Below are 14,914 nucleotides of genomic sequence, written 5' to 3'. Positions count from 1 at the left end.
CAGCAATGAGAAAGACAGAGTATTACATGTAGACAAAATTCTGAAGCAATTCATTGTGTAGGATATTTAATTACAGCACTGGAAAGAGTTTCTAAGAATGCAGAATGCTTAAAATATCAGAAATTTCAACAATTCTGCTTTAAAAACCCTTTAAAAACAAAACAAAGCAAAACCTGCAAGTACTGTTGTACCATTGTGATAAATTCCAGCAGACCAGGAAATATTCCAGTTATCAACCTACCTGACAGTGCCCCATACTGGAAGCTGCCGTCAGCGATTGCTGCAGTGCTTGGCTTTTTCGTAGTGAATTTTGTTCCTGGGAAGAAGCTATCCAAACAACATTCAGAAGATATTCAAGGATATCACAATGCCCTCTCAGTGCACTGTGGACCAAAGCACACTGCCCTTTTTTGTCTAGATAGTCAGCCTGCATTGGAAAAAATAAAGTTAAAAAGTCTAGTGAAAGGTCACAGGGGGAAGGGAAAATCATGCTTAACCAGCCTGGTGGTCTTCCACAAGAAGACAAGGTGACTGGCTTGGCAGAACTGCACATGTCGTCTGTGCTGCCTTTAGTGCGGCTTCTGACACTGTCTGCCATAACACTGTCACGGACAAGCTGATGGACACACATAACACAACATTCAGTGGTGTGTACCTAAAACTGGCTGAACAGATGAGCCCAAGCACAAAGTCCATCTGGAGACAACTCATTAGCAGTGTACTCCTGTGATGAACAATGGGCCTGAGACTGTTCATCAGTGCCCCCGTATGATGGGACAGAGTGCAAACTCACCACATTTGTAGGTGACAAAAAACTGGAAAGAGTGGCTGATATGTCAAATGATTGTGCTGCCATTCTCATGGACCTCAACAGGCTACAGGTCTGGGCCGGGACTGCAATAAAGCGTACAGCCTTCCAGCTGGGAAGGAACCAGGCATCAGTTCACAGAGAGGGACGACTGGCTGCGCTGCAAAGGCTGGAAGAAGGTCAGACCTCTGCATTTTGTACTTGGCTTTCTAAGCAATAGAAATGCAAAGGTTTTGATGGTAGGTGCGTAGTCCTTTGGAGTAATTATGAATGCATGTAAGATTAGTCATGGACACGATCAGAGAGAAAACGTTCTGTTGAAAAGTCTGTGTACACGTTCTGGACTTTCTTTTTGTACTCTCTGTGTTAATTATATCAGCATATAGTTATGTAATCAGCATCTTTCTTAGGCCCCTGCAAGACTTTTGGCTGTGACAACTGCAGCCTTTGTGTCTCAGCTCACCTTTGCTCCCTTTTTGCACAGCAGTGAAACTATGTTCATGTGACCCGCAGCTGCTGCATAACATAGTGGGGTCATTCCATTTTCTGATGTTCCATCAATAGCAGCTCCAAATTCTAGTAGAAGAGTCACCACTTCCTCATGTCCAAGGTGTGACTGAACACACAGTACTGGAGCATTATTTAGTACTTCAGTCTTATAATTCACATTTGCACCTGCCGAGATCAGCAGCCGACTGACCTAAAATTTAATTTAAATAAAATAATTTTTAATTCAAATTGGATTGCATTAAAAAAAATAAAAATGTGAGTGTGTGCACATGTGTAGACAACCAAACTTCCAATCAAAATGCACAGCAGTTTTGCTAAAATAGGAATGCATCAATCCCAATCCATAACCTCGGGCATTCATCTCATAGAGTGAAGCTCTGCCATTTTTCATCTTGTTATCACAGTACTTCTTCTTTTCATTCAATTCACTTGATACTTCCTCCATACAAGAACATACAGACCCTGCCCAGCAAAACAGGTCATACCTCTGACCTCCTGAAAAGGCATCCTAAGTAACAGAGTGTGGCTACAACAAAATCAAGGTGAAATCTTTCTTTACACCAAACTATCAAGGAAAACTGAATGGGACATTAACAACATGTTGTTAATGTTAACAACAAAAGTACTTGCAGGCTTGTTGTAAGAGATTTCAGTTACTGGTTACAGATGCACGGTGTTTTTGTTTTCTTCTGAACTGTTACATTAATTTCAACATTCGTTAACAGAGTAATAGCAACAGTGGCAGATGGAACACTGATTATACACGAGTGCTCATTTTCTTACCTTCACATTGGGTGTATAGATGTTCCTCAAGGAAGCGAGGGCTGCAGACAGTCCATCAGCACTATAACCAATCCACAAGGCTTGAAGATGACTGGAAGAAATTCCAGTCCTTTTACTGAGACCCTAGCAGGAATGATACAACAGGAAATCTCTCTGTAGTGTGTAAAAGACTATTTATAGCTATATTTCATCAGTACAAAAAGAAGATAAATTTTTTGCTAATGCCAGTAACAATTTCAAGTATTTTGTACAAGCTTCCAACAAATTATTAAAGCAACTCAGATTAGCATCTCTAAGGTACACTGATACATACAGATCCTGAAATCTATTATGTTAATGGATTTACCTTAAAAATGTGAGCTTTGAGTATGTGATGCCCAAGTTCCATAGTCTGTTGGCGGTTTAGTTTTCCCTCTTGTCGAGAAAACATGAAAGCCAATAAAGCATGTCCATTCCTAGTAAAAGGAACAGAATTCAAAGAGAACAGCATTTATAACTACACTTTCCAGTAAACACGGAAAATATTAGTCATGTTTGCTTTTTAACATTCATCTGTCCTCTCAGCAATAGCTGAGATCAATTATGTAAATAACTGCAGTTATTTGAAAATGACTTCTTGCAAGCTTCGTTTACCTTGGCTCACATAAGAAGTCTGTATTTTCACCATCCGCTCTCCAAACCAGCCATTCTCTGAAGGAAGGGTGGCAGAACATCCGTGTTTTGTCACGTCTTTTTATCAGAAAACACGACAGAGCTTCCATCCTTTGGCTGAAGTCTTCCCATTGCTGCTCTCCATTTATTTGACCTGCATTAATAGCTTGGAAAATCTGTTCATCTGTCATGGGATGTAAGGATGCCAGAGCCACGTTTAATATTGGCAGGGCTCGCTCAAACGCAGAGTTGGTCATAAACTTCATGTTGCACTGAAGTAAGTACAGTTCTGACAGAGACACTGGAACTACCTTGTAGCTTGCACTTTTGATTACTAAATGACCTTTTTGGAAAAGATCCAGAGTCAGTTTCAAATAGAGATAAGATCCCAGGCTTCTCATGATCAGATGGTTACTCACTTTCCCAATTATAGCCGCATCAGCTTTTCCATTTAAAGATATGTTGTTTATAATCTCCTGACTGTTATTAATTCTGTACTGAATGTAAGCACTCAAGTCACCATGAATCTCTTTGTTGTCTGGAAAATCGTCCAGGGATATTGTGACGAAGGGCAGTGAACTTACCACCTCCTGAGGAAGAAAGAACAAAAACACAGGCATTAGAGCATTCCACAACTGAACACTAAGTACTCCGTGATGTGCCTATGCTATAGTTATCTTCTGTAACGAATATGAGATAGACTGAAACCAAATTTTTATCACTACTGTGGCTCTGCAAATGCAGACCGCTAGTAAGAGGTCAAACAGTATTTCTGCATTCCATCATTTTTGCATAGGATGTTCTCAAATGTTTTACTGTGCAATCTCTGCAAGGCTGTATGGCTTATCTCCTATACAAACGATCACTTCAAAACTAAGGGAACAAAAATGTTAGCAGAACAGGATTCTAAAGTGGGCAAGGGGGAAGGCAGGAGGTGGAAGGAATTGTCTATTAACGTTTTAATTGTCTATTAAAATTGTCTATGAGCTAACGATGAGAGGAGAAAAGAATATTCTCATTGTCACGTTGTCTAGTAATAACATACCACAAAGGTACCTACTACACACATACAGTGCTGCTTAGTTTAAGGCAAGTATCAAGTATGGCACAGTCACACACTTCAACATGTCTACCTGAACACGTTTTTATGGCCTACTTCTGTCTAGACATATTCTCAGTTGTGTTAGAAAATATATATTATGGAGCTGGACTTCAGTCCTCCTTCATGTTTTCTTTGCATATGCGGGATGCCTAGTTGAGCAGTAGCATGGGAATGATAGGGCTGTATCTCATGCACTGAAAAACGTAAAGGCTGCTATCTAAGGGGGAAGGTGAAGGACAATTAAGATGACATACTTCTAGAAGTATTATTGTTAAACTGAAGTGAAAAGAAAACAGTAAAGATCTTAGAACGGGACTAGTGCTGGAAAATAAAGCCAACAACATGTTTTTCTTAACAATGCAGTTACATCACTATAAAAGATCACTTTGCTTTTGCTGGTAAGAAAGAGGTCAAAGGGTTGTTTTGGTTTTTTTTACCTGAAAATTAGTTCTCACAGTCACAATGAGCTTCAGCCAGGGAGGGAACTTACAAATTATCTTAGAGATAAATGATGAAATTGTGTCACCATAATCTGGCTTGTGAAATTCAGCCTCGTTTAAACCATCAATTAATATGATGAAATCTTCGTCAGGGATCTTCTGCTCTGAAATACAAAAATTACAAAAAAAGAAAAGTTGATTATAAATTCTCCAATTATGCATCATTTTATTCTCAAATTTTAAATGCCAGGGAATAAAAATGTATTTTTCTGCCTAGAAGTTCATTTAATGGCATTTAAGTATTATTTTTTACAGATTAAACGTTTTAACTGCTGAAAAACAGTACAACTACCACTTCAACCAACCTATCTGTTATACTTAATGATGCTGTTCAGACAGCAAAATCAATTAATAGCTTTGGTTTTCAGTTCTCATAATTGTAAAACAACATTGCCAAAGAGTGATAAAAATAAATAAATAGAAGCAATCACAATACAGGGGTTTTGATTGTGCTATTTGTGATGGATCTGTTTTACAACTGATTTGAAAAGAGTTTAATGATTAAATAAGGCCATTAGCCTGTAACAGAGAAGAGATGCACAGATAGGGGGAAGAATGAGCATGCACGCTGTTTAAGCTATTAGCTGACATAAGTTTTAACCATTTACTTAGAAGTTACGTTTTACTGAACTTATCAAACCAAGAAAAACATACAACTTGTAAAAACCATAACGGCATCTGTTTGCACTTTCAAAACTGAGAAGACTATTTTGTAACTGCTTAATAAACTAATGCTGTTCATTCTGGTTAAGAATGAAAGCTCCAGGGACAAACATCAGATCTGCCAATGAGCATCACATACATTTGTTAACAGACTAAAAAAAACAGGAGCTGCAGTTTGATGTTCAGAGGAACAACGTTCTGCTTTACCTATTTCTCTTCCAACATTAGGATAGACATTTTCAAAGGTTTTCATTTCTATTTTTTTCCACAATTTTTAAACAACTTAAATTCAGATTCCAAATCACTTCCCGCTTGACTTACCTTTCCTGAGGTTTGAAAGTGGTTCCAACACTCCTCTTTTAAAAGCTGCTGCTGGATCTTGAACACAAGATCTCAGGCTTAGCATGCTTTGTAAGTGAGGCTCTTTTATTAGAAGATCTTTGTATGCTGTTAACTGACTCGAACGACAAAGCAAAGCTGCAATGCTGTGCACAAATTCTGGGACAAGACAAGTGTAAGTGTTGTCAGCTTGACAATAGTGATAAGCAACAACCTGCGGAAAAGAAGAAAAAAAAGTAAGGCTACCCAATGAATTTTTAAGACACAGCAAGTTTCATAATGCTGTTTCCAAATAATACACATGAGTGTAAAGATATCATCACTAATGCTGTGTTTTCCTCAGAATTATTTGCTTACTGCACACAGTCATTAATTTTTTTTTTACTACTTTTGCAAAAAGTTATAAAGAGCATAATAACACACACACACAAGTAGAACAAACCATCAGACTTACAATTGCTTACTCCAGACTCTCACAGTACGGAGAACAGACAACACTCAGACAACTTGCACCGTGTATTACAGACTCATTATGCACAGCCCGAACATTTTATTGTCCTTCAGAATTTTGCTGATTGATTCCATACTGAGCAAATACTCAAAGAGAATGCACAGTTTCTTTTGGAAGTTAAGGATCCAAACCTTTTCATACACAGCAGATGGAACTTGTTTTTTCAACTTCGCGGTGTTTCCAAGACCAAGCAAAAATCAATCAATAATGCAAAAGGCAGAAAAGGTAGGCAGCTGCTTTTTTCATTTAGAAGTACTCAAGACATTGTCCATTGTCCCACTGCTGACTACTGGCATACCCAGGAGGCTTTGCAAATCAGTCTGTTTCCCCCCCAAGACCAGAGGTTTTGAAACGTGCTGAAAAAGAAGTTCCATTGCTAACGGAAAACTCACCTTAGAGGCAAGGCGTTTCACAGAGTCACCTGCTTGAGTCTGGTTGTCGGGAGTACCAGGACAATTCATGGTCTTCATCGTATAGGTACCACTTGGAGGAGGAGCAGACAGATGTACCTGACTTAAGGGAATCTCCTGACGGGAATCGCTGCCTATTTTTAAAAACAACAAATATAAAAAAGGCCAAATGTGCTGAAAACAGACTTTTACATGAAGAGATCATGGGATGCCTTTATTGCCAGTGCAAAAGACTCAACCATTCTATCAAAGAAGTCTGCAACTACTTCAATAAACGTAGGTACGTATTTGGAACCTTACCATTCTGAAACAATCCAGCAGGCTTTTAGATCAAAGTTACAGTCAGCAAAAGCAAAACCATCATGATGTTAAGTTCTGTCATGAAAATAATGCATTTACTGCATTTACAGAGGCAGTGGATGCCCTATCCCTGGAGACAATGAAGCTCAGGCTGGGCAGGGCTTTAAGCAACCTGATCTAGCTGTAGGTGTCCCCGTTCACTGCAGGGGAGTTAGACCAGATGGCCTTTAAAGGTCGCTTCCAACTCAAAGGATTCTGTAAGCCCTGCTAAATTAGGTCAGAACAGCAAGCAATGTTCTGATTATTCTTGTCAGTACAATAACCCAAACAATTATTCGCAGAAGGGACTTACTCTGGGGGGATGAATTAGGACTGTTTGAAGCTATTTGCCTCATGCGACTTCCATGGCAGCTAAGTGCCACCAGACGAGAAATAATAGCAGTCTTCCCAAATCCCACATTCCCAGTAATAACTGTTCCTCTGCTTTCTGCCAGGCCCGTATTCTTCAGTTTTTCTTCAATTGCCTGAAACAGCCATTCTCTTCCAACAAACACCGAGTCTGTCGTTATGCTTGGCACTTCAAACAGTAATGGCTTTAGCAAAATGTCTTGAGGCTTATAGGTGACAAAACGTGCTGAGAAGAAGTGGCAGGGAGAAAAGTTTATTAGAAGAAACCAGACATGCAATAAAACAGCATTGTCTCAGAAGATCATTTTGTTCAGTGACATTTTTGATCATGTTCACAACAAGAATTCTTCTAAGGCTTCCATAATGGAAACAAGAAAAAAACATTTGCTCAGTTTGGGTCACCTCCATAATTCTTATGTGAAGTAAACTCTGAATGAGTTTAAAAATGTCCTATAAGTATACGTGTATGTTTGAACATGGCTTTTCTTAAAAAGTCATCAATAATTCTATAAAATAAAAAGTACCAAACATCTTTCAATTTAACATGATCCACCCTACTGAGCATTTCAGTATCATGTCTTTAAAGCTGTAAAAACATCTACAGAGGAATAGAAAAAGGCAGATAATTTTTTTCTAGTTTTAAATAAAGAATTTTTTAAGTAACATAAAAATAATATTACTCACTTCTTCAGTCTCTTTGAAGCTACAAGAAAAGAATGTACTCTATACACAGCTAGAATCATAGTCATGCTTGATAACATTAATCGACATGCTTGGTAAACACATGACAAGATTTATAAGAGAATTTTTTTTTAATACACTGAAGTCTACAAAAGCAGTAATATTCACTGATGAAATTTACACAAACATTCAGCTGTAATCAATAAATATGTAAATTGCCAATACCAATAGTGTTTTTCAAATATCAGAAATATTAAAGCCTATTTTTGTCACCAACAGGCTTAGTGGTATTAGATCAGTTTTTTTTTCCAACACCAGAACTCTAATGACAGTCTCTGAAGGCCTTTAATCCACTCACTGAATTGTCTGTTAAATTGCAGTGGGTGGTTAACTGAGTATCACGAGTTGGTAAAATATGGCAGACAGGAAAGCTGTCATTGGTATCACATAACTTCACTATGGACATTCACATCATCTACACAGCACTACTTATAAGCATTTAGGTAAACAAGATACTGATTTACCATTAAAAGCCATACATTTTGTCTCTAAATCACAGCACTACACAGCAAAGAGTATGAACAGGCACATTACTTTCAAACAGTATCTGTGATCTGTCAGGAGTACTCTAAAATATCGTATGTATTACAGAATCACTAACAGCAGTGTGACTGTGCAAAGACAGTTACAGATGTAAATGTGCCTACCTTTGTTTTCCTGCTGCACTCTTCCACCAGCAGTGTTGTGCCAAGGTAAGCGAATTGAAGTGCGTAAAGGAGTATTTCTTTGTCCATCCAAATAACTCAGATCTTCTAGTTTGGTAGAACTTGTTGCTACAGAATTAAGAAATTGAAGATCATTAAGTTTATTTTTATTACATGATATATATATTTTTGGGGGGTGGGGGGATAGGGAGTGGGAATAAAATACAAGCTAGCAGTTCCTCTATGTGGAGAGATCTCTTATTCCTGTACTACTGACCCCCTGAAATGCTCTGTGAAAGTGTGGTGTTCTTCAGCCAAGTATGCTTTTCTCACCAGCTTATGTCTTTGATTCAAAACTTGGCCAGCTGAATTTAAAGTGACACTGTAACTCCTGAATAGTTTCAAGTGGCATTATCAGAAGTTCAAAATTCCTGCCCAAGTTGCTAGAGCCAAAATATTGCCATTCATAGTTTTAGAAGTTGGTTTACCAACTGTACTTCCCTCACACAACTTGACACACTAAGAAAAATCCATGCAGCAATTTTTGTTCCATCTTTTAAGCTAAAAATAGTCCCTTCTACAGAAAACAGTTTCTAGCTGGAATCAAGTACAGTATCTTTCTCTCTTCCTTCTGAACACCAATAACCAAACCCTCTAACCTCTCCACTGGTTTTCTTCACTCTGTGTTTACTACTTAACTTCTAACTTTCTGTTAGCTGTTAACTAAATCTAGCGTCACATATATGGTACCCACATTTCTCAACACTTCATCCGATGATTTTGTTTGCAGGGTCATAGTTATGTAAGCAAACATCCTGTTACTGAATTTGTTGGGTACTGCTAATGGAGCTCAAGTCAGATGCACTTGTCCAAGCATTTATCGATTTCACAGCACTTGAGGCAATTCATGTAATATGCATCTATTTAGCTTAGAACTTATGCTTCTTTGTCCAATAAAAATACTTCCATACTAACAACATAACTTCAACTGAAAGATTAAACAGAGATGTCACATCACTGACAAAAAATCCTTTTTGTATCTCAGTATTCACCTGCAACAGAGTTTGGACGAGGCATTATTAAAGATCCAGAACTCTGAGAGTAAGGAACAGGACCCTCTCCTGTTGGTACTTCCTTCGGCACATTCTCAGCAGATCCAACAGCCTCCTCTTCTGCAACCGGTGAACAATTGTCAGTTCTTCGATCGTGACCAATTCCTCGGTGTGCTCCAGCTCTGAGACTCCCATCCTTGCTCCATTCCAAACTGGATCCACTACGATCATCATTTTCTGATGAGCTTGTTACAGTTGCTGAGAAAGAAAATTAGATCTGAAGTACACCTCAAAAGAAAATGGCCTACCTGTGTTAATATGCATGATGGTTTTCAAACTCATACAGCATCTGTGGCCTGGTTCTGAAGTGGATAATCTGTTAAACTGGAGTAACATTACTTATCTAAAAGGCCTAATAACACAGCTTCTCAAACTGCCAAACACAATCAGAGAAGGCAGGCTTGATGGTTTAATTTTCACAGAATCACAGCATGGCCTGGGTTGCAAAGGCCCACAGTGCTCACCCAGCTCCAACCCCCTGCTGTGTGCAGGGTCACCAACCAGCAGCCCAGGCTGCCCAGAGCCACATCCAGCCTGGCCTTGAATGCCTGCAGGGATGGGGCATCCACAGCCTCCTTGGGCAACCTGTGAACAGTGCGTCACCACTCACAGGCAGATAGCAGTACTGATACTGAACCATTAAACCAGGGAGCAGAAATAAAGGTGTTACAATTCAGAGCTTTTCTTTTTTACAGAAAGAAAACTAATGAGGTTATCTAAAGATAACTGACACCACACTGGAAATGCATGTACTGACTCAGTTCAGTCATCCAGTCAGTAGTGGATCACACAATTTCACCTCCTCCTCGATATCCCAGTTTAGCATCACTTTCATGGAAATTACTCAGCCTGCACTGTTTCTATACAGCTTGATTTGAGCTATCCTCACAAGAAGTAGCACTGATTTTCTTTCATTGGAAATAAAACCAGCTTTGAGGTATTCTGTCCTTCATAATGAAATGTGTTAAAGAGGTAAATGTAAGAGATAAGCAGGAGAAATTAACAATTTTAAATGAAAACATGGAGAAATTAGAGCTGCATCATGAAAATAAGGAGAATGCACACCTAACAGTAAAAATGGGTAAAAATATGATTTCAGTCTTTCAAGTACAACAGAGTAGAAATGGGATCAAGCTCTGACATAAAATCACAGTTACTTGGTCTTGCAGTATTACAAGAAGGTTAATGTCTATTCTTTGCATTACTAATTAAGATGCTTACCTATTATTCCACTGTCCTTGCTCTCCAGGGTGGAGCTAGGGCTCCTCATGGTTTCACAGGGACTACCTTTGTTGGCTGCTGCTTTCCCAGTACAGCTATTGAGTGTTGAGCATGGGCTATCAGTGCTCGGAGATGTAGTGCTGCTTGTGAGGGTAGAACATGGACTGACTCCTTGACTGGCTATTGTACACTGCAATGTGAAGAAAAAGGAATAGGGATTGCACAGAAGGCAGTACACCACTGTGTGGAAATTCAGAAACATCAACATGAAATAAAGCAAAACATTCATTTTCCAAGTGAAAATTTCAATCAGTGGAAGCTTTCTCTTGATTGGAAGCCTTAAGGACACAATTTCAGATTACTCTTAAAAATATCTTAAAAGTCTTAAAATCGAGACCATAAAATCTTACAAATTTAAGAATTCATGATTCACTCGTAGTTATAGTGAGACAGAATTCTTCTCCATTAAATATTTACTGGCAAAATACTTATCCAAACTTTGTGTTAGAAGTAATGGAAATGAAGTCTTATTAACCTTTCCCTGTCATGGAAACCCAAACAGATGATTTCTGAGGCGTGGGATTATAAAAGAAGAAAGGACAGAAAGAAATTGGTCATCACAGTGTTTCAGTTAGAACATGAACTTCATACAGATACCAGCTACTTGCTTCTCTCTAGCTCCTTTACCACAACACGAGGAAGAAGGACCATCAAATAGAAGTGAAATTCTTCTACCTTATGACTATTAAAACAGAATCTATTTTGGTAAAGTATCAAGTAGCTGCACAAAGCAAATAAGGAAAATAACATGAGAATTCTAAGATAAACATAATTAACATTATATTTTTTCAGTAATCCTACCATGGATTCATTTTTTTCTTCTAGATGAGCAGATGTTGGTATCCCTTCTCCCAGTAAAAAACCCAATCTCGTCATCAATTCTTGTGCTGCCGGAGAACAACTTGAGTCTTTATCAGGCTTTGCTTTAGAGAGGAGGGAGGGGAGGGAAAGTTGGTGAAAATTAGAGTTACATTTGGAAAAGGTTACGAGAAGTAGAAAGAGTAAAATTAGATGCAAGCAACAGATCTTCTATCAGCTTCTCTGTTAGAGAAGCTAATGCCACATGGTCTTTAAATTGTTGGTAGGCCTTGAATTCTCTGCATAGTTGCACAAATCTGGGGGTAAAAGCAAACAACAAATCCACCACCCTGACAGTCAAAACAGAAATGGTTAAGTGAAATCAGCTGTATTAAGACAAATATCATTGGACTGATGAGCAACATGATGACTAGTTTGAATCAATAGCAGCATGCCACTATCAAAGCTCACTGTCAGATTGAAAGTCTATTCCAGTAATTTTTCACACAGTTTCACGTTATGTTAAAAATGTGAAAAGTAGAGTTAATAACACAAATGATTTATAAACATTACATCTATAACATAAATTTCTTTTCTTTATTGCCAACCATTTGGAATCACCCACCAAACTATACAGCTCTTCCCCAACAGAAACATTTATATAGTATTTAGTATTTAAGTCTTTTGACTATTAAAGCTGACCACCAGCTGCATTAGCTACCACCTGTCCCTGTAATGAGGGAAAAGTGAAGGACAGCCTGAGCTACTTCCCAACCAGTGTGGTCTGAGCAAGGCACCAAGCCTGCTGACCACATCCCCATATAACTGGGAGGTAATAAGGGCATTCTTCACAACAGATCTATCAGTGTACAGCTTGGAAACTTCACATAACAATAAGTTCCTAATTGATGAGGAATGCCTCAGGGAATGACTGAAGAAAAGGAGAGAGAGATAACTGCATGGACTTATTCATTAAGTCTAAAAGAGAAAAACATAAACCTCTCAGCTGCACTTCTACACCATCAAAAAACACAGCAGGAAAATAGTAATGATGACTGAACTGTTCCTTTACTTTTGTTTTTCCTTTGCAGCTTTTTCTAGGCCAAATGCATGTCAGGTGAGGATTTTTCACACAAAAAAACCCCAAAATACCACAACATATGATCTCCAACCACATAAGACACAGCAGATGTTTAGTGGCATTTACAAGAAATAGCATATTTTCCCCCAGCTGTAGGCTGTAAGAAAACCAGAAAAAAAACAGCGATTTTGATAGAACTGAACAGATTGCTCAGTAAGCTTTACTTTAATGTTTCAATTTTACTGAGCAACAAAGCCCACAGTTTGTAAACATGAGTATTTCACTGGAAGAACATCTTTCTGCATTTCGCTCCAGCTCAATGCCTGCTTAAACACATGCATTGCTTAACTTCCTGGACAGCTTCAGGTTTTAGACTGGAATATCTGGCCATCCTTCACCAATGCCAAAAAGAAGTAGTCTACAAAACAGAGTCAAAAGCCAAAGCTTTTGTATCTCTGAATACTGCCAGGTCTTGGAATGTCTGTCTGGGAAAAGTACTTCCTCTACAGTATGTGTCATTTTGATTATTATCTTTAAAGTAAAAACACTAGAAATAAAAGAGTTTATTAAATTAAATCGCCACAAAAACCTATTGTTATTTTATTTAAATTTTAATCTTGTACAGGTTTGAGTAAGTGTTAAACAGTAAAGATGCCAGTTCAGCAACAAGGACAGAATCCAATGGCCTAAGTTGTTCAGCCCACCAACCACCAATTAATCCTTACACACCGGATTTCAGGCTTGGCTATGAGCATTCTCTTTCCCTGGGAATACAATTCTGTCAAGAGGAGGATTATTATGAGATAGTGATCATTAGGTAAGGGAGATGAGGAGTACATGCACTAAAACTATTATGAGGATGCAAGCACAACAGACTAACTGTAACATATCACACAGGGAAGAAAGGAACAAGAGGAGGAAACAATTACAGTGAATTCTATTTTCACTATTACTTATTAAAGATAACAGGCTTTATATATATATATATATATATAAAGAATATGTATACTATTTTCTAAGAAATTATTTGTTTTTAAAAGGATCGTTTCCCTTAAAATTGAGGCAAAAGAAAAAAAAAACAAACAACAAAAATTGCTCATCTGAAACCTGATGATTAATTTAATGAGGTCTTTCAACTTAAAAAACTAAAATTAACATTAAACACATGAAATCCATGATATGGTGCATACAGTCATAAACCAAATTTCTGCTTTGGCCATGACATTCACTGTCAAAAATCTACATTCTGTTACAGGTTTGCCAAAGGAAATGAACATAAAACACCAAGAACACCCATCAGCTCCAGAGGTACCAGACCAGCTTTGTCAGCACAGAATTCTGCTGTTACTGCCCCTTCTTATTTAGGAAGCTTTCACAACATTTCTAAAATGACTGTCTCCAGTGCAGAGCTGCACATGTGGAATCAATCTACACTGAAAATAAATTCATTAAAAGTCTAGTAGACCTTTGGCGTATGCAGCAATAAACAACAGTTGATATCACTTTGCCTGCAGTATGCACACATCTCCAAGAATGGAGACAGTTACAAAGATCTTGTAAATGTAATTAAAAATATCACATCCTTACTACAATAGAAATAAAGAATCAAATTTCAGTATTATTACTTTTTATCACTTTCTTTGAAATGAATGGATGAAGTCTCACCGAACAGATTCTTACCATTTTGACAGGGTTCTTCTTGCTCTGATTGTTTCCTCAGCAGAATTGCCTCACCTGGCACTCTAGGACTTTCCACATACTTGGCCTTCCTGATTGGACCTGTAAAGGAAAATAGCTGAATGTATCTAATTTTTTCCAGATGTTCAAATTTCAAATGTAAAGTGTCTCTCCTCAGAGACACAAATAATGTAGAGGAACCAGTTCTTACACACACAGCTGCTACTGTAAGAGCTCAAGAGCTGCTGCAGTTTCACACTTGTGAGAAATAAATGCTCTGCTTGTGCTTTTTGGAACCTAAACCAATCTGCTTACTCCAACAGTCCTCACACTTTCCTATATATGTAAAGAGTGATTGTTTTTTATGTTCAAACTTGTCCAGCAGGCCTTCTCTTTACAGAGCTTTCGTTTCCCAGTACAACAGGAAGATAATTTTGTTATTAGGACCTCTAAAACTAAAAGAAAAGCTTCATTCTTAAGTGCTATATGACATTATATATCCTAGGAGAAGAAAAGGAAATAATAAAATGGCAGCAGCCTTTTAAGGGATATATTAATCTTCCTTAAGTCTGCTGGAAGGGCACCGTGGCAAGTA

General features: G+C 38.1%; 1 protein-coding gene across 1 annotated transcript in view; it reads right to left on the bottom strand.

The window, feature by feature from the left end:
- Positions 1–14,914, bottom strand: part of TANC1 (tetratricopeptide repeat, ankyrin repeat and coiled-coil containing 1) — a 48,607-nt gene that overhangs the window by 10,951 nt on the left and 22,742 nt on the right. Inside the window, exons 4-17 of the mRNA XM_015869309.2 lie at positions 14,323–14,421; positions 11,565–11,686; positions 10,704–10,893; positions 9,423–9,680; positions 8,374–8,499; positions 6,930–7,211; positions 6,260–6,411; positions 5,339–5,570; positions 4,292–4,458; positions 2,735–3,342; positions 2,448–2,556; positions 2,102–2,224; positions 1,272–1,508; positions 242–427 (exon numbers count right to left, since the gene is read on the bottom strand). Coding sequence (XP_015724795.1) covers positions 242–427; positions 1,272–1,508; positions 2,102–2,224; positions 2,448–2,556; positions 2,735–3,342; positions 4,292–4,458; positions 5,339–5,570; positions 6,260–6,411; positions 6,930–7,211; positions 8,374–8,499; positions 9,423–9,680; positions 10,704–10,893; positions 11,565–11,686; positions 14,323–14,421 — 2,891 coding nt within the window. The remainder of the gene's footprint in view (positions 1–241; positions 428–1,271; positions 1,509–2,101; positions 2,225–2,447; positions 2,557–2,734; positions 3,343–4,291; positions 4,459–5,338; positions 5,571–6,259; positions 6,412–6,929; positions 7,212–8,373; positions 8,500–9,422; positions 9,681–10,703; positions 10,894–11,564; positions 11,687–14,322; positions 14,422–14,914) is intronic.

The sequence above is a fragment of the Coturnix japonica genome, chromosome 7 (assembly GCF_001577835.2).
Source record: "Coturnix japonica isolate 7356 chromosome 7, Coturnix japonica 2.1, whole genome shotgun sequence".
Taxonomy (NCBI): Eukaryota; Metazoa; Chordata; class Aves; order Galliformes; family Phasianidae; genus Coturnix; species Coturnix japonica.
Note: the sequence above shows the minus strand (reverse complement) of the source record. Positions and strands in the feature narration are given on the sequence as shown.